The sequence below is a fragment of the Brassica napus genome, chromosome C6, assembly GCF_020379485.1.
Source record: "Brassica napus cultivar Da-Ae chromosome C6, Da-Ae, whole genome shotgun sequence".
NCBI lineage: Eukaryota > Viridiplantae > Streptophyta > Magnoliopsida > Brassicales > Brassicaceae > Brassica > Brassica napus.
Window position 1 is genome coordinate 29126039 of NC_063449.1, and position 24316 is coordinate 29150354.

Genomic DNA, 24316 nt, shown 5'->3' on the forward strand with positions numbered 1-24316 from the left:
TCTCTCATAGAGGTGAGGAAGATGAACAGTATATGAGTTGGTTTTCGTACTGATAAGCTGGGCCATAAAGTAAGCTTAGAGGAGATTAGCTTTTAATTAGGAAAGGCCCAAGTATTTTTTGAAACCCAAACACGTCTATGAAATCCCGGGGAAGTTATTCATGACATAGCAAGGAGTGTGAGCTGTCAACATCTGACTGGACGATTTTTTATGAGGACGTGACATGCCTCCCTATTGAGTATATTTGGCTTTTAGTATTGTTAGATATCAAAGTTGGTGTGAGCAAACATTAATATAAATTATACATATAAAGTGTAAAATTATTTAAATTGAAAATAGAATATTAATCAGTTATTATAATATATATATATATTTTTTAAAATATTTATATCCGTGCTCAATGAATCGGAATAACAAAAGTGTTTGTAACTAAAACGAATATAAACAGATATCTAACAATAATAAAAGGAGAATATCCTCAACATTTAGCATGTCCACGTAGGCAGATTAAATCAACCAATGAGGAAGTTTAATTTTGCCATATCACCATTGCTGATATAGAATGAACTTTCGTGTGGGTTGTATTACAATTATCGTTTGGCCCACTCCAGCCCATGTTAAGTAACCATGTTTCGTTTCAAGAATCCCGACTTATCCACTTCATCTTTTTTTTATTTCTGATTTTCTTTTCCTTGCGTTACTTTCTCAATTTATCATGATCATCAATTTATTCTTAAATGTTTCGTTCCATCTCCCCTTAATCCTTCTCTACAGCTCTATATCCAAACCTAAATCAAACTCTACTCTGAAAAGCTACAGCCATGGCCATGAAATCCACCGGAAAAAAAAATCTATGCCATATAGCTCTCATGTCTTTATCGATGGCTTCTCCCGTTCTTCCACGATCTGCATCTCCGATTGTCGTAGTCAAGATTGTAACTTCTGGAAGACGATTCATTCCTCAGGTATTCCTACTTCAGTACATATGCGATGCATGACTTACATGACGTTTCTCACCACAAATACATGCGCAGGATGACTCTTAAAGGCTCTAAATCCATTATCGCAACTCCTCACACCGTCTTCTTCGACGAAATGGTTGCCAGAATCCTAAACCAGATGCTTATTGGTCTTCAACTACTCTTCATCGACGAGAAGGTAAGGCCTGCTATTCTGAATCCTTTATTTTTCTTGCGCTGAAATTCCAGTATTAATGTATTATCAGGTTTGGGTTTAAAAAGACAGAATTTGCATGCTAACGGACGAATGCTGATTCTAACTGTGATTTCATTATTAGTTTCAGGATCTGCTATTAACGACCAGCTACACACATTTTTGTGACAATTTTCAGGATAACAAAGATGCAGTGGTGAAATGACAACAATTTAATTGGTCAGTTCGGTATGGGGTTATATTCATCATTCTCATTTTTATTGTTCTCCAGGGAGATTGATTTACGGTATTTGATGTTGAGTTAATTTTCTAGGTTATTTTGGTATTGTTTCAGTTGGTTTTAAGCTCTGTTGCAAGAACAGAGAATCAAGATGCTATTGATGCTGCTATATGGTTGGAATACTTGCTGACCCTAAAGAAGCAAGAGTTGGAATTTGAGAGATTCACTACTTCCGATTCAATTCAGTCCACTTATATCGATAGTAATGGAGACTGGCACCGAGTAAGCAAAAGGAGCTCGAGAACAGGTACCTACGAACTGATTTTGTTTCACTGCACTTTAAGTTTTAGTATTGTATCTTCTCTTCAATGATTTAACCTGTAACACCTTTTTCTTTTGATGATATTCAGATTCTTGGTCTATGAAAGTGCAACACAAGAGCTGATCTGAGGAACAGAGTCCAGTTAGCTGTTGCAAGACGACTCTACTTGAGAAAACAAAAAATAAGCTCTGGTGGTCTATGTGAATTCATTGATGTGTTGCCTATGTTTGGTCCTCCAAGACATGATAGTGCATACACCATTAGAAGAGCTTCAGACCTCAGTGTCAACATCCAGATGATCACTGGTGGATTTCTGTGCATTTACTTCTCTCTTTGGCTTTAATCTTATGCTGTTTTGGTTTTCTTATAGGTGACCAACCTGCTATTTCCAAATAGACTCGACGTATGCTCGGTATGGGATCAAACATGTATCCATCAGCATCAGCTACTCTACTTGGCAATCACAAAGACGAAATCCTAGCTTCTGTTCCTGTTGAACAGTTGATTGAGAAAGTTGATGGCTTTACTGCTGTCTTCCCAGATTAGCTAAGAGTTTTTTTTGTTCATAAACTTGCTCTTTCTCTCTACAACGATGTTTTCGATATTGTTTAGAGCCAGAGCACAAGTACAACATTGTGAAGAAGTTGCAAGAGTTGAAACATATATGTAGAATGACTGGTGATGGATGCTCCTACTTTGAAGAGAGCCAATATTGGTATCGCTCCTGTTACTGATGCTACATACGCTGCACGAGGCGCTTCTGATATTGTTCTCACCGAGCCTTGACTCAGTGTTATCATCAGCGCAGTTTAAACCACTCGAGCCATTTTCCAAAGAATGAAGAACTATACAGTCGGTGCTCTCTTTTAAGCTAGAACTTTTACATTATCTTTTCTCTTCTCTAATCTCACTTTGTTTATCTAACAGATTTATTCAGTTTCAGTTACCATTTTCAGTTACAGGTAAGTAATCAACCTTGCATGTATTTGTGAACACCTTCAAATAATCTTCCTGTTTATGGCCTCTTTTATAGTTTGAGTTCATGCTCATTACTTTAATATGAATTTTCAAATTTTCGCCATTTATGGTTTGATCTTTGCTATCTTGAACGATGGTGTGTTCTCTCTTTTAAAAACCTCTCCCAAGTGCTTTAAATGAACACATAACTAACATTGTTACTTGCTCAACATGAATAATCATGACTATCTCAAAGGAAAAAGTCGTGCATTCTCCTATAGCTGGAAAATCAAATAAATCTTTGCAACTGACATTGTCTTTACAGGCTACATGGCTTTAGTGACCATCGTTTTCTTGCTTAGAGAACCAACTTCTTCCTGGTATATATCTAAACATATAAAAAATCTCTCTCTCTTTGTTCAATCAACTTCTCCATCACACAAACATAACTCCTCTTTGTTCTTTTCCTTAGAGAACTTTCCACGTGAGAGACTTGAGAGGCAATGAACATGAAATGATGTCCATTTTGTAATTACACGTCAGTATTGTGTGCCAAGATCTTAGATTCATCATTTGATCAAGAGGCATGTACTTTCCAGAACGACCTTCTGATAGCATAAGCGGTAAAGCATAAAAATGGTTTCGTTTCTGCTAGCCATTATTTACGGGTACGCTGTGCGCGAATATTTGTATGCATTTCTTTAGAGGGCCTTCTCAATTCGCTATTGACTAGATGCATGAGTAGTCATCTCTGTGTTTCTGGCGACTGTACATCAAGAACTTGCGAGTCGAGTTCAATACAATTTTGTTTATTTGTAACTAATATTTGTGAAATACTCCACGTGTATTTTTCATGCAACTATGGGTCATTGTTTGTTATATTGTTGTCCAAAATTTAAGTGTCATTTATTCAGTGCCGACTTCTGAAAGTATTTTACATATGTATGGTTACTGTTCTTGCTTTTTTAGTTACAAATATTAATATGTTTTATACTAAATTCAACTTTATATTGTTACTCTGGATTTTATTTTTATACACAGGTAAGCTATAAACTTAAGATACGCTTGGACTCATACCTTAAGTGTGCTAACCAAATTCAACTTTGATGCTCTTACTTCTTTCCCCCTTCTTAGAATTTGTAAATTCAGTGGTCTCATCTGTTCATCAACCCATCAACTGACAAAGTGACCAACCCATTGCCATCTTAGAACATTGTAAGAAGCTTTATGCTAACGAACCTCATAGGATTGCGTAAATTATTATTTTATAAATCATATTGTTTTTGCTTTGTCGACAAAGTTATTTGTCGTACATAGTATTTCCATATGAAAAGAAAAGAGAAAACAATAATTTTCTTTAAATAAGGATTATGCGAACAAAAATGAAAGAAAAACAAAATTATATTAAAAACATGCATGGATAAACACACGTAGCTGTTATGTTTAGTTGGTGACAACACATCTCCCTGGTAACTATTTCGAGAAAATATTTGTCTAAATTTATAACAAATCTAAAGGTTCATTGGTAAACTAAACCCTACAAACATATGGAAATGCACATAATGCAATGAATTATTCTTCAGAATCCTAAAACAAGAACAAAGGTTAGAGAGAGTGTTTTAATATAAAAACTATTTTAAAAGTTAAAATAACGAAATATATATATATATGTAAGATTTAGTTATTACAAGAAAGTAAAATAATATTAATAAAGTTACCAGAGTGTATATATATATATATATATGTAAGATTTAGTTATACGTAAGATCGTCAATATTTTTAAACTCGACTCGGATAATTAACCAGATTATTTCTAGAGTTACCAGATCGACTGTTGCTAAACTGTGGATCAATAAAGTAATAAAATTTATTATATAGTTATATATTAATATAATATTATTAATCGTCTAAAATATTAGATAATATCAAAATCATGATTTATTTTAAAAATATTAATTGAAATTTTTACTTTTAATCTCAATTTTTATTTGCCATGAAAAACAAATTATTTAACTAACTTTTTAATATCGAATTAGAACTTTCGCCAAAAATTAAGATAAAAATAATTAAGAGAAAATGACTACGATAGCACTAAAAAAGTTTTTGTCACAAATATAGTCTCTTAGAATAAAAATGACCAAAATAGCACTTAATGTTTTATCAAAAGAGATAAATATACACTTATACCCCAATGGTAAATTAATTTAGACATTAGGGTTTAGAGTTAAGGGGTGAGGTTTAGGGTTTAGGGTTTAGAGTTTAGGGTTTAGGGTTTAGAGTTTAGGAGTGGGGTTTAGGATTTAGGGTTTAGGGTTAAGGGGTGGGGTTTAGGATTTAGGGTTTAGGGTTTATATTTTAGAGTTTAGGGTTTAGGGTTTATGTTTTAGGGTTTAGAGTTGGGGAATGGAGTTTTGGGATAAGATTTCAAATTTTGAAAAATAAAAAAAAATTAAATTTTTCAAAAGATAAAATGCTATTTTAGTCATTTTAGTTTTTGAGGGCTATTTTTGTGACATAAACTTAGAAATGTGCTATTTTGGAGATTTGCCCAATAATTAAATAACAATTTTTTTGGAAAAAAAAATAATTTGAATCTTAAAAAGTTACATTACAAAGACATTTTAATTGTTACCTCCAAACCATTATGTTAGAATTACTATAATCTCGCTTAAATCTAGCACAATTAATTACGATATTAATAATAATTACTATTTAATATGGAAATATACTAGCATATATATACATACGTACTCTTCCTAATTTCCAACTCATTCACAAAGCAAACGAAATATGAGACGAAAAATATGACTCGCAGAGTGGCTACAAATTGCTAGAACACCTTCAGACTATATCTTCTCCTGAAGCTCCATCTCTGCCCCCGGTGGAAAAAAGACTTTGGTCTAATATTTGGAAAGTAAAGACTCTTCCTAAGATCCGTCATTTCATGTGGAGAGCTTTAGCAGGAGCTTTGGCTGTGGCGACGAGGCTACGTACTAGGGGTATACAGATAGATCCAAGCTGTAAGATGTGTCATGCGCACCCGGAGACGATTTGTCATATTCTCTTTCATTGCCATACAGCAAAAGAATTTTGGAGATTGTCGAATATAACTTTGCCTCCTGCTGGTTTCTCCATGAACTCAGTATTTTTGAACTTTCATCACCTGATGGATGTCTGCAGGCGAAGCACATCATCTGACACCAGCTCTAAATACTTTCCGTGGATTCTGTGGCACTTATGGAAAGCTAGGAATATGTCAGTATTTGAAAGGGTGAGCTTAGGAGCATCGGATATATGGGAAAGGGTTAAAGTGGACGCTGCAGCATGGTTTGGAGCCAACGATCCATCATCCAGAAATGAGGAATTAATTCAAAGCAGTCTGGTGAATGTCTTGCGATGGCAAAAACCTTCAGCTTCTTTTGTTAAGTGTAATATTGGAACATCGTGGATTGACGACAGACAGAACTGTGGAGCAGCTTGGACACTAAGAGATCAGTCAGGTCAAGTTCTTTGTCATAGTCGCCGATCCTACTCTTCGGTGTCAAATAAGATGGAAGCAGAGCTATGGAGTTTCCTCTGGGCAGTTGAGTCCATCTCATCTCTTCGGTACGAGAGAGTGGTTTTCGAATCCTCCTCCTACCTTGCGGGGGAAGCAATCCTTAGACCTTCCTTGTTTCCACAATTCAATGATATGTTGCAGGACATTCGTGATAAGCTATCTTTTTTTCGGTTATGGACCGTAGCCTTTGCGCATATAGAAGGAAACCGGTGTGCGGAAGCAATTGCCACTAGTGTTACTCGCGATCACAGATACTCGTCTTACATTGCTCATGCCGGTCCTTTCTGGTTAGCTTCGGAGCTTCAAGAGGAAGCTTTGGGGGAAGATCAATGATTCAAGATGCTCTTCATACTGTGACAGCCAGCTGCAGACTTGTGAGAATCCTTCATGTTACTGGTTTCTCCTTGCGGTTTTGACATTTTAGTTTATCTTCTCCTCTTTTATTTTAAGTTCTGGGGCCTACTGGTTTCCATGTTGTGTTTTGCCTATGTACTTTGGAGTTGAACTCTCTTCCATTTTTTAATGATTACACAGTATTAAAAAAAAAAAGCAAACGAAATAAAAAAATGGCGATGGTTAATTATGTCCTCATTAACAAACACAAACCCTTCAAGGAACACTTGGAATGTATAAATCAAGCTTCTCCATTCCTGGAAACAGAACACGAGTTTTGGAGGTGAATCTCTAGAATTAGTTCTCGCAGATGTGTAGATTTGTGTTTTTTTTTTTTAATTTTTTTATTAATATGGGCCATATTTATGTAAATTTGGGTAAGGGATTTAGGAATTTTATTTTATAGCCCAGTTTTTAAATAATAGACATTTAAACTTCTCATATAAAAAAGTAAACAATACTATATTTTCTTCGCCATTTTATGGTTGTTTTTTTCTGTGGTAAAAATAAAAACCACAAACAGAAATATATTATATATTAAATAAATCAATATTTACAAAATATATTATTATCTTATTTAGTTTAGTCACATATAATATCTATAGTATACAATATAAAAAATAATATAATTAATAATTATTCATATAAAACCAATGTTTAAAATTAAAATTTTCAATATTTTGTTAAATTTTTAAATTTTGTAAATAAATTAAAAAAGCAAGTGATTAAATATTTGATTAGTACAATTTCATAAAAAACAAACTGCATAAGTTATAAAATTTACAAAACAAACTGCACAAGTTAAAAAAATAATTCGATATCATATTATGTACAAATAAAAAGTAATAATTTTTAAAACCATCTAATAATAATGTTTCATTTGTGAAAAAAATCCAAAATTAAAAACAGTTTTAAAAAAAAGATTTACATAATCAGTTACACATAGACAACCAAGTATTCATTCGAGTACAAATCGTTTATTGGATATCTGTGTTTTAGGATTTTAAAATTAAATAAATACCATTAGAATATTATAAATGTCCGCATGGAGTTCGAGTCGGATCATTTTCGGTCCGGGTTAGTTTGTAGCAACCTAAAAATTCATAAATAAACTTTGAATTTTAAATTTTCATTAAATAATTTATATATAAATAATCTAAACCTGCGTGAGCACCCGTTATACCAACTCCATCATAATAAGTTGTTTAATAATTAACTTAAGAACCTAAAATAATAATGGAATGCACATAATCTATCCAAAGTACTTTTATATAGTATCTAAACATGGAATCGTTCATAATGAAATCTCCTACATGTTTCACAATTTATATAAATATTTATTTACAAAACAATACTTATTTTAAAATTGAAATATCTTATTAAAAACAACTAAACAATATAATATAGTACAAACTAAAAGCTATTCGAATAAATAAATTGTGATTTTGATTGGTTAAAAATTGTGAAAATATTTAATCACAAAATAATACATTTATAACCAAAATATAAGATGATTTTTCAATACGTGTGAAAATTTTAAAACATGCATTTTTTAAAACATTAATTTTATTGATAACAAACCGCGCGTAGCGCGGTAAAATCTCTAGTATGAATTAACAATGAGATTTAAGCATCATAAAGACCTCACAGGTAATCAACTAAGAGTACGTACAACCCTAATGCAAAAAAAAAAACTGCAAAATGGAGCAGAAAATGCATGAACAATGCTGTAGAAAGGCATTACTAATTAAGCATCAATGCACACTTCGATGAAAAGAATTAGAGAAAGCTAGAAGATGTACGAGACTGATAGATAATCGTTTGCGAAGAGGGAGAAGAAGAAAGCGATTGTTAGACTAACCAACAATTCTGTAATACTACTTATTTTCTTTTGTAAGATATCTCTAATATTTTGTTTGTTTTAGTCAAGATATCTCTAATATTTATTCCTCTTTTTTTATAGTTTCCTTTTCCTCCCTTTATTAATAACCGAAAAACATCAATAATCGAGACAAGGGAGAATTGCGATCTATATATATTCCGAAGCCAGACGAGACCAACGCCGGCGCTAGACTCCGTCTCTGTTCTTCACCATTACAGGTTCACTTCTTCCATATTAATTCATTCGAAAGTTTCTACCCTTTTTGATTTCCTGTCTGTACATTCTCTTTGATCTCTCTGCTTCTGGCTCTCTCTGTTTCTCTGTGTTTCTCTAGCCTAAACCCTAAATCCTAAACCCCACCCTTTAACTCTAAACTCGGTGACTTTTGATAAAACATTAAGCACTATTTATGGGACTTTTGACTTTTGCTAGTTTGGAAACAAAAACTATACATTTAGTGCTATTTTTATCTTTTCCTCTATTTTTTTTTATTGTTTTTGTTTTTTTTTTCTGTTGTGGCTGATCCAAACCGTTGTTGATGTTTTTCAGGGGTCATGGATGCCAAAAGATTTGAATTAAGAAGCTGCTGGAGAGATTCAATCAGCTGTCTCCCTGACGAGGTTCTGAGCAACATCTTATCCTTACTCCCCACCACGAAGCAAGCTGCTTCAACATGTATTCTCTCCAAACGATGGAGGTATCTCTTCACATTGGTGACCAATCTCGATTTCGATGATTCCGAAAAGGACGACAGCGAGACAACAACAACCACGACCACGTACGTGTTTCCCGAGAGTTTCAAGAGTTTCGTGGACGCAACGCTTTCGCAAACCCACCCGATCAACAAACTCTCTCTTCGATGCCACGTGGGCAAAGACGAGGACGATCCCCAAAAGGCTTGCGTGAGCGGCTGGATAACCAACGTCGCTAACCGCGGCGCTCGGGAGCTCGACTTGAGGATAAAAGACAAAGGCATACACTATCTCCCTCTTCGCCTCTTCGCCAGCGAAACGCTTGTTAAGCTGACGATAGGAACACGGCTCTATCTCGGAACGATCCCTCCCAACGTCTCGCTCCCGTCTCTCAAGACTCTCTTCATCGACACCGTTTTCTTCGAGTACGGAGATCTTTGCTGCGTGCTCCTCGCTGCCTGCCCTGTTCTCGAGGAGTTGACGGTCCATCACCACAACTTCTCCGCTACCCCTCACACCATAGCGAGCCGGACCGTCAAGAGACTATCGGTTCACTACGATTCCCCCATTGATGTTGATAACTGTAGCTTCATGTCCTTTGACTTGCCCAAGCTCGTCTATCTTGAATACTCTCATTGTGCCTTGAGAGAGTATAGACAAGTTGTTCTTGAGTCCCTTGTCGAAGCTAAGCTGGATCTTTACCCGGACAGAAATGCTGGTGAGAGGCCAGATGTTACGGATCTCATCATGGGGATGCGGAATGTGGACATCCTTCATCTTTCTCCTGTTTCCGTTGATGTAAGTTTGTGAGATTTTTTTTTTTGAAACATTCTTCTTGAAAACATGTGGTGTTTTGTTATTATGTCTGCAGGTGATTTATTTTTACTGTTGGGATGGGTTACCGGTGTTCAACAATCTTGTTACTTTATCCATGGGGGGGATTAAGAGTAAGCGAGGCTGCAAGTTGCTGGCATATCTACTTAAGCAGGCTCCAAAGCTTGAAACTCTAATCATCCAGGTGAGATTCAATTAAGCAAAAATACGTAACTTAGTTGGTTTGATCATCTTACATTACAGTAAATACATTCTTCTTCTTGGTTTCAGGATCTGAATGGTTACCCTCGCTCTGTTTCCATGCCACTCAACAAAGTGAAGATGTTGCATATTCTTGATTATCATGGAACTGCGCTAGAGTTGAAGACTTTTCTGCAGGAATTCCATTGTCTTGTTATGGTTCAGTTGGATATCACAGAAGCTGTAGAAGATAGTGTGCAAACCAAAAGGGATCTAATGATGCTTCTGGGAGCTTCACTTCCATCCAAGTGCCAGTTGAGAGTCACATGAGCTTAAGATGTTGTATCCAACTTAATATTATGACATCTGACTTCCTTCTGAAAACATTTTTCCTTTTCTTTCTGCATTGTGTAAAGTGTCATTCGAATGCTTAGCATTTTAATGAATTATTAACGTTAATGGAGCTTCTTATTAATATACAAACCACGTGGCTGTGGTTGGGTTTTAGTAAACTGGTCTAAATAGTTGGTTAACCAAATTATAGTTGAGATTGGTCTAAAGTGCCAGATTAAGTTCTGGTCCGAAACTTTGTGTTCAAGTCTCCCTATCAAAAATCATTTTTATCAAGGGAATGGACTGGATGAAATTCAGTTCTTTTTAATATGTAAGTTGAAACTATATTTCTAGAAGAAGCATGGAACAAACTTGATTAAAACACTCCGTTATCATCCGGTGATTCAATCAATGAGTTTTTGATGATTGCTTCAAGCTTCAAAATCAATCTATCACTTTTTTCCTGAAAGAGCATCCTTCCGTGAGCCTCGCCTTTCCTACTGTAGACTGGCACAACACTGTCTGGCAGTTTCCACACACCAAAACAGTCTGCGCGTGACTGAAAACACTAGTGCTACAATACCAAAAGAGAGACGTCATAAGGTTATATTACATGGTTTCTTCATTGTGTAACGTCAAAAGAGAAAATATTGAATAAACTTAATGAGATATATGAGATCTTACATGTTGAAGCAGCTTTGGCATTTCTTCAACCTTCCTCTCCACTTCTTTAGAAGCCAAAACTGCTTCTGCTTCCTTCATAGCCAACTCTTTAGAAGCCAAAACTGCTTCTGCTTCCTTCATAGCCAACTCTTTCTCTTCTACCAAGGCATCATACTCATTTTGAAGAGTTTGCAGCTCTTCCTTGATAGATTCCAGTTCTGAAACCGCAGATGTATGCCTGGCTTGAGCCGCTTCAAGCTGGGCTTTAGTGGCAACACTAGCTTCACCAAAAATTCCTTGTTGCGTCTCCTCAACTCCCAGCTTTGCAAGTTCTGATTCCCGCTTTGCAAGTTCTGAGTCCCGCTTTGCCTGTTTTTCTTCTGTTTCCGCCTTGTCAAGATTAAGCTTCAAATCTTCAATGAGTGTCTTTGTGCTCTCTAACTCCTCAACCGCTAGCAACTTTGACATCTCAACACTCTTTGATTTTTTCTTGTACCCAGGAATCTGCTGGCACAACACTGTCTGGCAATTTCCACACACCACAACAGTCTGCGAGTGACTGACAACATCACTAGTTCCACAATGCATGCCAAAAGAGAGACGTCATAAGTTTACATTATGATTTCTTCATCGTGTAACGTCAAAAGAGAATAGATTAAACGAACTGCAATGAGATATGGGATCTTACATGTTGAAGCAGCCTTGGCATTTAACATCCTACAATAAAAAGGTTAACAACAACACGAAACACAATCAGAGACCACAAAGAGTATATAAACTTATATGCATATAAGGCACATCACTGTCTAGCAGTTTCCACATACAACAGCAGTATGCGAGTGACTGCAAACGGTAGTGCTGCAATACCAAAAGAGAGACCCCATAAGTCTACCATCGATGTAATGTTAACAGGGTAAAAAAATTGAACAAAACTGTAATGAGACCTTACCCGTTGAAGCAGCCTTGGCATTTCACATCCTGGATTAACAACAACAAGAAACACAATCCGAGAGTAAATAAACTTTCATGCATCAAAAGAGGCAGAGTTCCATCATCAATCACTAGGAGAAAATCAAATTCAACAAAATCTAAAATCAGTACCATGAAAAAGTAGTTGGGAGATTGAACAAGTCGCTTGAGCTTGTGCTTCCTCGTCTCAAGCTCAGCTAGTGGGTTAAGCAAATCGATGTCGTTTTGCAGCACCTGTTTCATATAAAGGCAAATCACATTCCATTACAGAACAATAAACTAACTTTAAGCTTAATAGCAAATCAAAACACGAACTCAACATCAATTACTTTCTCAAAGTTTAAAAACGTTTCAAATCAGTACCGTGGAAAAAGAGTTGGGAGACTGAACAAGATGCTTGAGCTCGTGCTTCCTCTTATCAAGCTCGGCTGGAGGGTTAAGCAGATCAATGTCGTTGTGACAAACCTGTTTATATCAACAACAAAATTAGCTTACGTAGACACACGCTTTCAAAAAAAAATTATACTAAGGAAGAAGAGAACAAAAGTTACCTTCTTAGGCTCTTTATTGCTCACACAAGTGATAGCTCTTTTAGCATTTTGTTTAGCTAAAGGTTCTTCACTAAAGATAATCCAAAACACAGAGGTATTCAAAACAGTATTCGCTAAAGAATACTTATGAACCTTATAAGATGACCCTTCGGGCTGAGGCCTCAGATTATACCACTTGGATTCTCCGCAATTGGTTGCCAGCTACCTTTCTATCGTCATAATACTGCCAGATATTCCCTGGACGAGCATTGTCCGAGGTGAAGAGCCAATCTCTTACCGTCTCGTGTTCAATGCGGTTGGAACTTAGCTCTTCCATTTGCCATGGATTGGATTGAAGAACATGAGCAGGTAGCTCAGGGACACCGCAATGGACATGGTCAGTTTTAGCCATAAGAATTTTCCTACTTATCTTCTCTTGTTCATCCATCTCAAATCCATCAACCACAACGACTGGCCTGTGGAGAGCTTCCTCCGATGCAGAAAGGATCTGGTGGTTTAAAGAGCAGTACTGATTCTGAACACTCTGAAACCTTCGGCAGTCCCAAAACCTACATTGGTTAGGGATACGCCGAGGTACCAAGTTCTCAGGAAGAGGATCCATGTTGAAAAACAACCTATAGATCAGTGATGCTTCAGTTACTAAGTATATACATCAATCAATTCTAAAAAGAAAAGGCAATTACGCTAACCGGCGAATTAGTTTCTAAGGAATCAAAGATTCGCTTACTTGATTGATCGCAAGTGTTTGACGAAGCGTTTGACAACGAAAGAGTATGACGACGGAGAACTCAGATAGAGTGCGACCACGGAGAACTCGGAGATCGAGATCACGGAGAGCGCAGAGAGTGACGACCACGGAGAGCGCAGAGAGAGAATCCGGCAACGCGGAGCGGGAAAGATCAGAGGCGGTGGTCGTTGGATTTGTAAGCAAATCAACAGATTTGGGCCTAAAACGCGTAGCCCATTAGTGGCTGTTCAGCTCGTGTAAACTAAATGTATTTTTTCCCTATTTTATTGAAATATATAATAGATATATATAAAAAAAATGTTTGTCTCCCTCTTCTTGCGCCACATCGTAAAGTCGTTGATTGTGAGCTTCTTTGCCTAAAACTCATCGTTTCATTACGTTTTGATGTGGGCTGCTGCGTTTCATAATTTTTTACGGTTTAGTGGGCTTTTTGTTCACACCGTGATATAAGCCAAATACAGAGAAATAGCCACTATAATGAAAACATAGGTAAAGATTGAAACTTTGAAAACGAGAAGGAAAAGAAGGAGCGTACCGTGAGTTTCTGGATGCTACTGACTTTGCCTTGGTTGGAGGCGATATCAACGGTGACGGTTCATTTCGCCGCCACCGTAACTCAATAACATTCAAGAGTTTAAAATTATTGGCGATGGGTTTTGAAGAGTATGAAGAGACAGAGGGAAGAGGATGATGAGCAACAACACTGAAGAGGTTAAAAAAGAAATTTGAGCCTATTAATAAAAATATTCCACAGTTTAAGCGGTGGCGAGTAAATCAGATCGGTTTCTCAATTCCGCTATGATTCGATCAAGAGAGAAATATAGTTTTTTTTGTCCAAATAAATATAGATATTATCAAAGCAAAGATTGCTCCGAACGAATCATAAAAAGATAAGGAAAGCAATCAAAGGTTTTTATTTTATTTTTTAATTAGTTATTGGGAATTAACATGAATGGAAGTGATCAGTTTCTCAATACACGCGCAGAGGCATGCGTGTTGGTGAGATATGAGATACATATTTTAAACTTAGAAGGGAAATAGACAGGAAGCAATGCGTTCAATTCCCATTGAGTCTTTTCTTTTGAGCCTTTTGTTTCAAAGAAAAACGACATAACATAACCGGATTTACTTCGGTTTAGTTTAGATTCGATTCAGCTTAAATGCATGCATGATTTTAAGTTACACAAGTTTCATTCAATAAATAAATCAACGAAAAATTTTATGGTAAGAAATTGAGTTAATTGAAATTCATAAGACAGAAAATAATAAATAATTAAATAAAATTTTATAATTATCTAGCTATTTATATTTATATAATATTTATATATCAAAATAACATAAATATATGATTATAATTAATATTTAAATAAAAAATCCGGGCGTAGCCCGGGCCGATCCTAGTTTGTTATATAATAAGGTTAATTTTAACACTAGCCAGTAGTGGAAACAAATTGGACACTATTTATATTTATAAAAAAAATCAGAAGTATAAATGTTTGGACAGATTTATAAAACACAAATCCAGTGAAAATAGGAAGATATTAAAAAGGGATAATATGAAAATTACTCTATTTATAGTTTGAAATTTGAAAATACACTTCCTGGTAGAATATTTGAAAACCACAATTTCTTAAATGAGAAGAGATATTTTTCTGCACCTAATTAAAATTACATATTTTCAATAAATAAAATATAATTTCGAAATACTATTATTATTAATAATGTTAAAGGCAAACATAAGACAAAATTATGTTAGATAAATCTTATAAAATATTTTAAAAGTATCTATAATTTCTTTTATGAATCATATATAAACAAATATTCCCCCCAAAATTCACATTCTCATTCCCCATACAAAGCAATCCACGTTTCCTGCCTTTACATTCCGTTGTACTCCATTTCTTTTGTTTTTTTTTAATGTTATTTGGGGGAAATTAGAAGAAGAAAATCTTAGGTAAGTTTGAAAAACATTTGCATAAACGATGGTGATAATCTTAAGTAAGTTTGAAAAACACTTGCATAAACGATGATACAAATAATCTGGATTCACTGCAGATACATTATACTGAAACACAAGTCTCTGTCCCATGAGTTTTAGATGATTATCAAATTTCCGCTATTAGAGCACCATTATTCTAGAGACCCTAAATGGGTCTCTTATTTTTTTTAATACCTTTTAATTGTAAAAGTGAATTAAGAGAATGGATTAAGAGACCCGGAAATTTACTTGCTCTATTGCAAGTCTATTATTTAAAGGTTCTTAAAAAAAAAAAATTTAATTAAACACCAATTTTTTTATTTTTTTTATTAAACTTAATTTTTTTCATAAAACATAGTACAAGATAATATTTTAAACATTGATTTTAAAATAAAAACATAAAAAATAAAAACGAAAGGATTTGTTTGATGACTTTGTGAGAAAAATGAAAATTGTTTTGTGGTTAAATAGAACTTATGCAATGATCGTGAGAAGAAGAGAAGAATGAACTTGTTTGATGAGTGAATGACTTTGTCTATAAAATGACCAAGCTGAATAAACAGAGAACAACACAACAACAATACAAAACATGTGAATCAACCATTGAATGAAAGTTGCAAATGTATGGTCCATATATATCTCACAAGCAGAACTATCGTCTCTTCTTTATGAACTAACTAAAGTAAAACCAAGATTATGGATTCACTTCAGCCGATTGTATGAGATCAGTTCTCTTACTCCTCATTGTCTGTTTCTACTTCTTGATTCAATAAAAGTGATTCGTCTAGTTTACTACCACTGCCTTAAAATCCGAAAAAAGCACACTGCCTCTGCAAAGGTTTTATTGAAGGCAAATATCATATATTTCTGCGATGTGAGGTCAGCGATAAACTCTGGTTGGACTGCTTTCACAACTTGGGTGGGCTATAAACTTCTAACACAGGCCACTCCATGTTTTATTTTATTTGCCATGGAGCTTCTCTCGTGTCTTTGATTAGACCTTTTGTAAAACACAATCTGCTCATTCAAGTAGTGAAACTCAAATTCTTAGTAAAAAAAATTAAAAACCTTCAAGGCATAACAACTAATGATACATGCCATGTATTGAGATGGAGAGTAACCACAAACAAATAGAGACACAATCACGTTTCCTATTAGACAGCCTCTCAATATGAAGAAAAAACCAAACTTAAAACCACAAAGGCACAAACACAGACATACACAACCAATCATTGTAACGTTTCTTATGAGACAGCCTCTTAGTATGCAGACAGAACTAAACTTAGAGATGGGAGAGAGTAACCACAAACACAGAGACACATCAATGGATCATTGTAACGTTTCCTACATATGGGACAGCCTCTCAATATGAAGAGACATAACCAAACTTAAAACCACAAACACAGAGAGATATAACCAATAATTGTAGCTTTCCTATGAGACAGCCTCTCAGTATGAAAAAAACTTCTAAAGGGCACAGTTTTATTCACACTAACTTCCATTTTAATCTATCTAAAACTCAGAAACAAACAGAAGAAGCTACAACTTCATATCAGTAACGAAACAGACATGAAGCAAAACAGTAACCAGGAAGAAATGTAAATGGAGGAAAACTACCATCTGCTTTCTCCGGCTGAGGCTTAGCTGCTTTCTCAATGTCGTATGCACCCTGAATGAGTCATTTCCCTTTCCACCCAAGGCTCTTTAGCAGCAACTCCTCTTCCTCCTCCATTTCTTTCTCAGCCAACTGCAAAATGAACAAAAGCTCAAGACTTTAATTTTTTTTTCTTCAAAACAGAATGTAATGAAAACGAAGTGTATGAACATGCTGATCAATTTAGTTCAACACCCGAAATGACGAGCAAATGCAACAACGGCTTTCCTATCCTTCCATAAATCAGAGATCGGAATCTCGTTTCCTTTCAAGTCCGAGACTTTCACTGTCTCTAGCAAATCGGCAGTTTCAGTTCCTGTCGGAGAATCGATACAATCTCGTAAGGAATACGGAATCTCAGTTTCTACAGAACAGATCATAAGAGAACATAACAGATCATAAGAGAACATAACATAACAGAACAGAACAAAAGAGAAGGTGTTTAAGCTTACCTGAAGCGCCGGTAATGGCAGATGCGACGATAGCGCTACGCCGGAGAGAGACATCGGTTCTGGTTTTAGGAAGATGAGAATTCACCAAATAACCGAATTTTAGTGTCCCTAAGCCATGAATCGGTTTCAGCTTCGGCTGGAGCGTCATGGGAGTGATCGTCGACGAGGAGAGAGAAACCGCCATTGCTGCTGGTTGCTGCTCCGAGACGTCGCCGACGATTCGCCTTTCCTTTTCGTGGAAGAGAGGATTCGAGAGAGAGAAAGGAAAGTTTGATCGCGTTCAACGCGTAACCAAACCTCTATCCTCTCATTTGTTAACACCTGTCCGCAAGATACGGTCCTTCGTGGCCTTATCAAGGACCCAACTAAGTGTGTTAAAAAGAAAAGAAAATTAAAAACCCAACTATTATATTGAGATGGGCCTAAACCGGACCGACGTATATTTCTCTACTTAATACAAAATTAATAACCAGCCCCTCCGATCAGAAGAGAGAAGAAACTCAAAGGAAGCTCAAAATAACTTCTGAGCAGAGCAAAAAAAAACAAAACCCTAAATCTCGACGAATCGATGGAGCGCGACGAAGAATCAAGCGGACCGATGATGGAGATGTGCACTAACGGAGGAGGCGAAGAAACATCTAATCGGAGACCTATTATAAGCGGCGAACCTCTCGACATCGAAGCTTACGCGTCGCTTTACAAAGGACGAACGAAGATCATGCGATTACTCTTCATCGCAAGCCATTGCGGAGGAAATCAGACGATGCAGCTCGAAGCGCTGAGGATGGCTTACGACGAGATCAAGAAGGGAGAGAACACGCAGTTGTTCAGAGACGTGGTTAACAGGATCAACGGGAGGCTTGGGGATAAGTACAAGATGGATTCGGCTTGGTGTGAAAGTGTAGATCGTCGTGCTGAGCAGAAGAAAGGAAGGCTTGAGAACGAGCTCAGTTCGTATCGGGTAAATCGCTTGTTGTGACTCTCTACTACTGATTTTGATGATTCTGTTTATATTAGATTCTTAGAGAATGAAGTATGCGGTGTGTTGTTTGTGCTGCTTAGTGTAGGCGTAGTTCGTTTGCTTACAGAACTACTATATTTGATTATGCAAAACGCTTAAGGAAAGCATATGACAAATTGAGAATGAGTTCATGGTTGCCTGTATAACGATGTCTCTCTACTGCTGATTGTTTATGATACTGTTTCTCAGTGTAGTGTTGTTTATGTGCTGCTTAGTGTGTTTACGTAGCTCTTTTTCTGGAGATTCATTTGCTTGCAGAACTATGAATCCATCTTCTATTTGTTTATACAAACGTTAGCATCAGAATAGCTCATCTGTTAATTATGACCCTTTACTGCTGATTTTTAATGTTGTTTCTCAATTAACTACTTAGAGAATGAGGTCTGTAGTGTTGTTTATGTGCTGTTTAGTGTGTTTGCATGGCTCTTTTTTGGTGATTCGTTTACTTGAATAACTATAGATTCATCTTTTATTTGATTATACAAACGTTCAAGGAAAGCATCAGAGTGGGTTCATGGTTATCTGTATAACGATGACTCTCTACTGCTGATTGCTTATGATGCTGTTTCTCAGTTCATTACTTAGGTAATGAAGTATGTGGTGTTGTTTATGTGCTGCTTTGTGTGTTTGCATCGCTCTTTTCTGGTGAATCATTACTTAGACAATGAAGTGTGTAGTGTTGTTTCTGTGTAGCTTAGTGTGTGCGTGGCTCTTTTTTTCTGGTGATTCGTTTAATTGCAGAACTATAGATTCATCTTCTATTTGATAATACAAACGTTTAAGGAAAGCATCAGAATGGGTTCATGTTTCTCTACCGCTGATTGTTTATGATATTGTTTCACTTCATTACTTATATAATTAAGTACGTGTGTTGTTTATGTGCTGCTAAGTGTGTTTCTATAGCTCTTTTCTGATAATTCGTTTGCTTGGTTATGTAATTACATAAGCAGCGATTCTTCTGTTTTGATTATACCGACAAATATGATCAAGGAAAGCATCAGAATTTGTTCATTGTTGTCTATTAATGATGATTCTCTACTACTGGCTTTTATGATGTTGTTTCTCAAATTATTACTCAAGAGATTGAAGTAGCGTTGTTTACGTGCTGCTTAGTACTTTATCTAAACGCTTGTTTGACTCTGTAATTGTGTAAATAGTGATTTCATCTACTGTCTTGATTATGCAGACTAATCTGATCAAGGAAAGCATCAGAATGGGTCATAATGATTTTGGTGACTTCTACTATGCTTGTGGTTTGCTCAGTGATGCTTTCAAGAACTATGTTCGAACACGAGACTACTGCACCACGGCTAAGCACATTATTCACATGTGTATGAACGCCATTCTTGTGAGCATCGAGATGGGACAGTTCACTCATGTGTCAAGCTACGTGAACAAGGCAGAGCAGAACCCTGAAACCCTTGACCCTTTTGTAGCTGCTAAACTCCGATGTGCTTCTGGATTGGCTCACTTGGAGCTGAAGAAGTATAAGCTCGCTGCTCGTAAGGTCTGTCGAATTGTCGTTTTCTAAAGCTCAAGATCTTATTGATGTCTAATCGTTGGACTTGGATTTTGTCTTGTGCAGTTTTTGGATGTTAGTCCAGAACTTGGGAATTCATATAACGAGGTCATTGCTCCTCAAGACGTTGCAACCTATGGAGGACTTTGTGCACTGGCTAGCTTTGATCGATCAGAATTGAAGGCATTTATCCCTTTAAGATTTTTCTCATTAGTTGTCAGTTTTTGGTTTCATTGTCCCTTGATCCATAACTCACTAATCTTATGTGACAGGCAAAAGTGATTGACAACATCAACTTCCGGGATTTCTTGGAGCTAGTACCCGAAGTGAGGGAACTTATTAACGATTTCTATTCAAGGTAACATGTTTCATGCAAAACTCTTGTCTAACATGTTTCTTACAAACTCTTGTCCATTTTATCAGTATTTATTCTAACCATTGGCTCTGACCAACTCACTGAACTGTGGGTTATGTTGAATTCTATACCGTCTTGCTTATGAAGACTTCTCCAAATTCTTATCTATCACAACGACATGAACCTTTTTCTCCTATCAAATCTCATGTTTAACTTCTCTTGTTGGCAGCCGCTATGCTTCTTGTCTGGAGTATCTCGGAAGTCTCAGAGCGAATCTGCTGCTGGACATCCATCTTCATGATCACGTCGACACACTCTATGATCAGATAAGGAAGAAGGCGTTGATCCAGTACACACTGCCATTTGTTTCTGTTGATTTGAGTAGGATGGCTGATGCGTTCAAGACGAGTGTCTCTGGTCTAGAGAAGGAACTGGAAGCCTTGATAACAGACAACCAGATACAGGTTCGTTCTGTTTCAATATAGAAACTTTGTCTTATTACTGTCATTTCGAAACCATTAAACCCTTTTTTTTTCCATTCCCGACAGGCACGGATTGATTCTCACAACAAAATCCTCTATGCAAGGCACGCTGATCAGAGGAATGCAACTTTCCAAAAGGTGCTTCAGATGGGTAACGAGTTCGATAGAGATGTCAGGTCAATGATGTTGAGAGCCAACCTTCTTAAACATGAGTATCATGCCAGAGCTGGAAGAAACCATTGAGATGGACTTCATCTGTTTGGCTAACCCGAGAGGCACTGGTGACTGGTCTATTCCAAGGTTATAAAGATGTTTATGAAAGATTGCTTTGGTTTTTTAGTTATTTGTTAGATATATGTCTAGACAATCATCTCTGCTCTATTTGTTACTGCCTTTGTTTTCTTGACTTTTAATTTCTAAGCTTCTTTGAAGTATCAATCATTGGACTTTGAATCAAATCCTAAGTGTGAATCTGAAAATGCATGGAACTCACATTGAAAGTGAATATGGTCAAACTTCTAAGTACACACTTGGTTCCATGGGCCAGTATCAATTATGAGAACATTTTTTCTACGCATGTGGGGACTCATATCTCATCTCCCCAACTAATATCAGTTTCACTTTGTCAACAGCTTAAACTTTGTAAATTATACGATGGTTAGGGCCAGATGTCACTCTACAAGTTAGGGCTCTTTCTAATTTACATAGATAATCATAGAAACGGCATGGTCTTTTTTAAATAAGTACAATCTCGAAAACTGCAAAACCAAGATTTGGATGTCGGCATGACGCATCATGTGGACTAGTAAGTGTGAAATTTTGAATTTCTAGTTTCAAAGAACTTTTGATATTTAATTTTGATAGCTACCTTTCATTATTGATAGTTGAATTTATACAAGTTTCATCATCAACTGAGATAACTCTTTCTAAGTCATCGCTTGAGGGTACAATTTGTGTTCTGTAATCTGTAAGCTGTTATAATTTTTATCGTACCAATTCTCGTCTTGTATAATATCATTAATCCCCTATATATTATTTGTGAAACATTACAACTTCTTTTTGTAACCACATGTCATCACTAGGATGATTTTTAGAATTACTAGAGAAATAGGTTGGTCCATCTAATTATATAATAAACTTTTTATTAAACTAACCATAAATTCATTATTAATGTTAATTATTATTTCCTTAAATAAAGATTACGGAATTGCCTAATGTGGGTAATGTATATATGACAATTAATGATTTTGAATAAAAAAGATCTGATAAAAAAAAATGTATCTTCTATCAAATTTGTTTAATTTAAAACTATTAAAATAACTTAAAAAAACAAAATAACCATATTATAAAAATTTAGATTTTTCTGTATATTTTATATTTTGAATTTTAAAAATGACTATAAATTACTAAAATTGTTAAAAGTCTCACATTCAAATTTTGCGATCCATGGTTTTAAATTTTTGTTATGACAAAATACAAATGATTACAAAATCATATAAGTAAAAGTCTAATTTAATTAATCATTAAGATTTAAAATATATATGTATATATATATCATTCTAAATTAAACTATAAACCATATTGAATAAATAAATATTTTAGTTTCAAAATTTACTTTGAATAATTTTTTTGATAAAAGTTTTGAACTAACATTGATAAATTTTTTTAAATTATCAATTACTAAAATTATTAGTCCCACAATGAAAATTTTGTTATCAGTAATTTAAAGTTTTTGCTATTAAAGATACACATGATAAAAAAAAACATATAAGTAGAAAACACCATTAAAGAAAAAAATAGACATTAATATTAAAAATATACTATGTATGTTAATATCATTTAAATTTAATTACATATCCTATCAAATTTTTTAAAAAAATTGTTTGTATTAATAAAATTGATTTATACGTTCGCACCAATTTTATTATATATGTAATAGTTACTGACTTTTAATTATTTAATATATATTTATTATTTCATAATATGTAAGAACATATAATACATAAAATAATTTATATATATAATTTTTATCCCGCGCAAGGTGCGGATCTTAATCTAGTCATATGTATTTCTTCTCTATGCATTTCTCTCAGTTGTTTTCTATGTGTACACGTTTAGTGGTTTATCTTTATCTATTTTTGTCCATGGCAGAAAAATATTCAAGGGAGTTTTTCAAGATTCGAACAAAAATAGAAACTTGACACATTACTTTATGTAAACAACCTATTGGTTTTCTATGGTCGATTGGTATTTTGAGTAAGTAAAGGTATTATTCTAAGGTGAAACGGTCCATTATTAATCGAACTATATATAAAATGATTTTGCCTTTTTTTATAATGGGTCTTAGGTAGCATCGCAATAACTCCATGTATTTACTTAAAACTCACAAGCCATAGAGTTATGAATCCACCGAATTTGGAAGATGTGCCATTAAATATACCCACCCCTGTACTCCACCAAATTCGAGAACATGTTTTTTGGTGTTCTATATTTTAGAATATACTCCTATAGTTTATTAATCTCATGTGATTCTAGACCATAGACCACAAAATCATAAACGCTTGACTGGTTTCTCCGCTACCACCCGCAAACATAGTTTTTGTGGTTGGTGGCGGTTGTTGGTGTTTTGCAACAATCACTCAAATCATTCTACACTGTTTCAAACCGTTCTAAACCTCTTAAATTCAAAAGCTGGTTTCAGATATAGTTGGCGGTTGCGGGAGGGTGATTTTTTATAAAAAAAAATAATAGAAATACAAAAATAAAAATAAAAATAATTTTTTTAATTGAAATAATAAAAATACTAAAATATGTCTATTATGTTTTAATTTATATTATAAATTTTCAAAATAAAAATATTTTCTATAATTTAAAAAAAATTAAAAATATGATTTTTATATTTATTATAATATTAAGATGTTTAATATTTTTATAATTATATAAAATATAAATATTGTTAATTTATTATTTAACCGCTGTTGTATTTGGTGGTTAACCAGTCATAAGTATCCCGCAAACGCACAAATTTCTAACCACAATACCAATCGTACAAATATCTTAAAACTGCTTAAACCCGCAACTACATGCATTCGCAAACTCTCGCAACCGCAACCGCTGCGGTTACACCGGTCAGACCCTTAGTCTGATACCGCGCGGAGATTAATATTTTTAAAAATCTTTTCATATAATGTTTTCAAAAGTAAAATGACAAATGATACGTCGTACTAGGAATTATGAAACATTTGCTCATATTGACGTTATATAACCTCTTGTTCACTATGAAGAAAACCCATCACAGATTTGCAGTGCAACAAAATCCATCGTGAAGAAACGTGTCGGAAGATAATGAATTCGACAAATAAACAGCTCGAGAAACGAA

General features: G+C 35.1%; 4 protein-coding genes and 1 pseudogene across 6 annotated transcripts; 4 read left to right on the forward strand and 1 right to left on the reverse strand.

Moving 5' to 3' along the window:
• The first annotated feature begins 1035 nt into the window (after window positions 1–1035).
• On the forward strand, window positions 1036–4738 carry LOC106345550 (annotated as a pseudogene).
• Window positions 4739–5925: 1187 nt separating this feature from the next.
• Window positions 5926–6564, forward strand: LOC106454229. Its single transcript, XM_013896384.3, has one exon. The coding sequence runs from the start codon at window positions 5926–5928 to the stop codon at window positions 6562–6564; it is 639 nt and encodes a 212-aa protein (XP_013751838.3).
• A 1858-nt stretch (window positions 6565–8422) lies between these two features.
• LOC106433588 (F-box/LRR-repeat protein At3g60040-like) lies at window positions 8423–10671 on the forward strand. Its single transcript, XM_013874416.3, has 4 exons — window positions 8423–8724; window positions 9056–9996; window positions 10070–10216; window positions 10303–10671. Exons 2-4 carry the CDS (start codon window positions 9061–9063, stop codon window positions 10540–10542), a joined length of 1323 nt encoding a protein of 440 aa, XP_013729870.1. The 5' UTR covers window positions 8423–8724; window positions 9056–9060; the 3' UTR covers window positions 10543–10671.
• A 178-nt stretch (window positions 10672–10849) lies between these two features.
• On the reverse strand, window positions 10850–17901 carry LOC106433579 (protein WEAK CHLOROPLAST MOVEMENT UNDER BLUE LIGHT-like 1). 3 transcript variants are annotated; one of them, XM_022700264.2, is made up of 9 exons: window positions 13456–13751; window positions 12729–13342; window positions 12541–12642; window positions 12310–12411; window positions 12158–12186; window positions 12033–12066; window positions 11897–11925; window positions 11230–11779; window positions 10850–11119 (listed from the first exon to the last, which is right to left on the reverse strand). In XM_022700264.2, exons 4-9 carry the CDS (start codon window positions 12310–12312, stop codon window positions 11114–11116), a joined length of 651 nt encoding a protein of 216 aa, XP_022555985.2. In that variant the 5' UTR covers window positions 12313–12411; window positions 12541–12642; window positions 12729–13342; window positions 13456–13751; the 3' UTR covers window positions 10850–11113. The 3 variants fall into 3 exon arrangements, 2 of the variants coding, with proteins under 2 accessions (XP_022555985.2, XP_022555986.2); XR_007324788.1 differs by lacking the exon at window positions 10850–11119 and adding exons at window positions 17072–17424; window positions 17561–17901 and having other exon boundaries at window positions 11562–11779; window positions 11897–12066; window positions 13456–16471; XM_022700265.2 differs by lacking the exon at window positions 12033–12066 and having other exon boundaries at window positions 13456–13746.
• Window positions 17902–17973: 72 nt separating this feature from the next.
• LOC106452600 (COP9 signalosome complex subunit 1) lies at window positions 17974–21375 on the forward strand. The gene is made up of 6 exons (XM_013894752.3): window positions 17974–18521; window positions 19768–20088; window positions 20167–20283; window positions 20373–20458; window positions 20685–20919; window positions 21004–21375. The coding sequence occupies exons 1-6, from the start codon at window positions 18129–18131 to the stop codon at window positions 21178–21180; spliced, it is 1329 nt and encodes a 442-aa protein (XP_013750206.2). The 5' UTR covers window positions 17974–18128; the 3' UTR covers window positions 21181–21375.
• The last annotated feature ends 2941 nt before the right edge of the window (window positions 21376–24316 follow it).

Excerpts from the sequence above, each read along its gene's own strand:
- LOC106433588 (XM_013874416.3), top strand. The coding sequence starts at position 9,061 with ATGGATGCCAAAAGATTTGAATTAAGAAGCTGCTGGAGAGATTCAATC. Across the intron at positions 9,997-10,069 it reads TTTCTCCTGTTTCCGTTGAT|GTGATTTATTTTTACTGTTG; the intron begins GTAAGTTTGTGA and ends TTATGTCTGCAG. Across the intron at positions 10,217-10,302 it reads TTGAAACTCTAATCATCCAG|GATCTGAATGGTTACCCTCG; the intron begins GTGAGATTCAAT and ends TCTTGGTTTCAG.
- LOC106433579 (XM_022700264.2), bottom strand. Across the intron at positions 11,926-12,032 it reads GTCACTCGCATACTGCTGTT|GATGTTAAATGCCAAGGCTG; the intron begins GTATGTGGAAAC and ends TTTTTATTGTAG. Across the intron at positions 11,780-11,896 it reads TGCCAAGGCTGCTTCAACAT|TGATGTTGTCAGTCACTCGC; the intron begins GTAAGATCCCAT and ends TTGTGGAACTAG.
- LOC106452600 (XM_013894752.3), top strand. The coding sequence starts at position 18,129 with ATGGAGCGCGACGAAGAATCAAGCGGACCGATGATGGAGATGTGCACT. Across the intron at positions 18,522-19,767 it reads ACGAGCTCAGTTCGTATCGG|ACTAATCTGATCAAGGAAAG; the intron begins GTAAATCGCTTG and ends TTGATTATGCAG. Across the intron at positions 20,284-20,372 it reads TTGATCGATCAGAATTGAAG|GCAAAAGTGATTGACAACAT; the intron begins GCATTTATCCCT and ends CTTATGTGACAG.
- LOC106454229 (XM_013896384.3), top strand. The coding sequence starts at position 5,926 with ATGTCAGTATTTGAAAGGGTGAGCTTAGGAGCATCGGATATATGGGAA.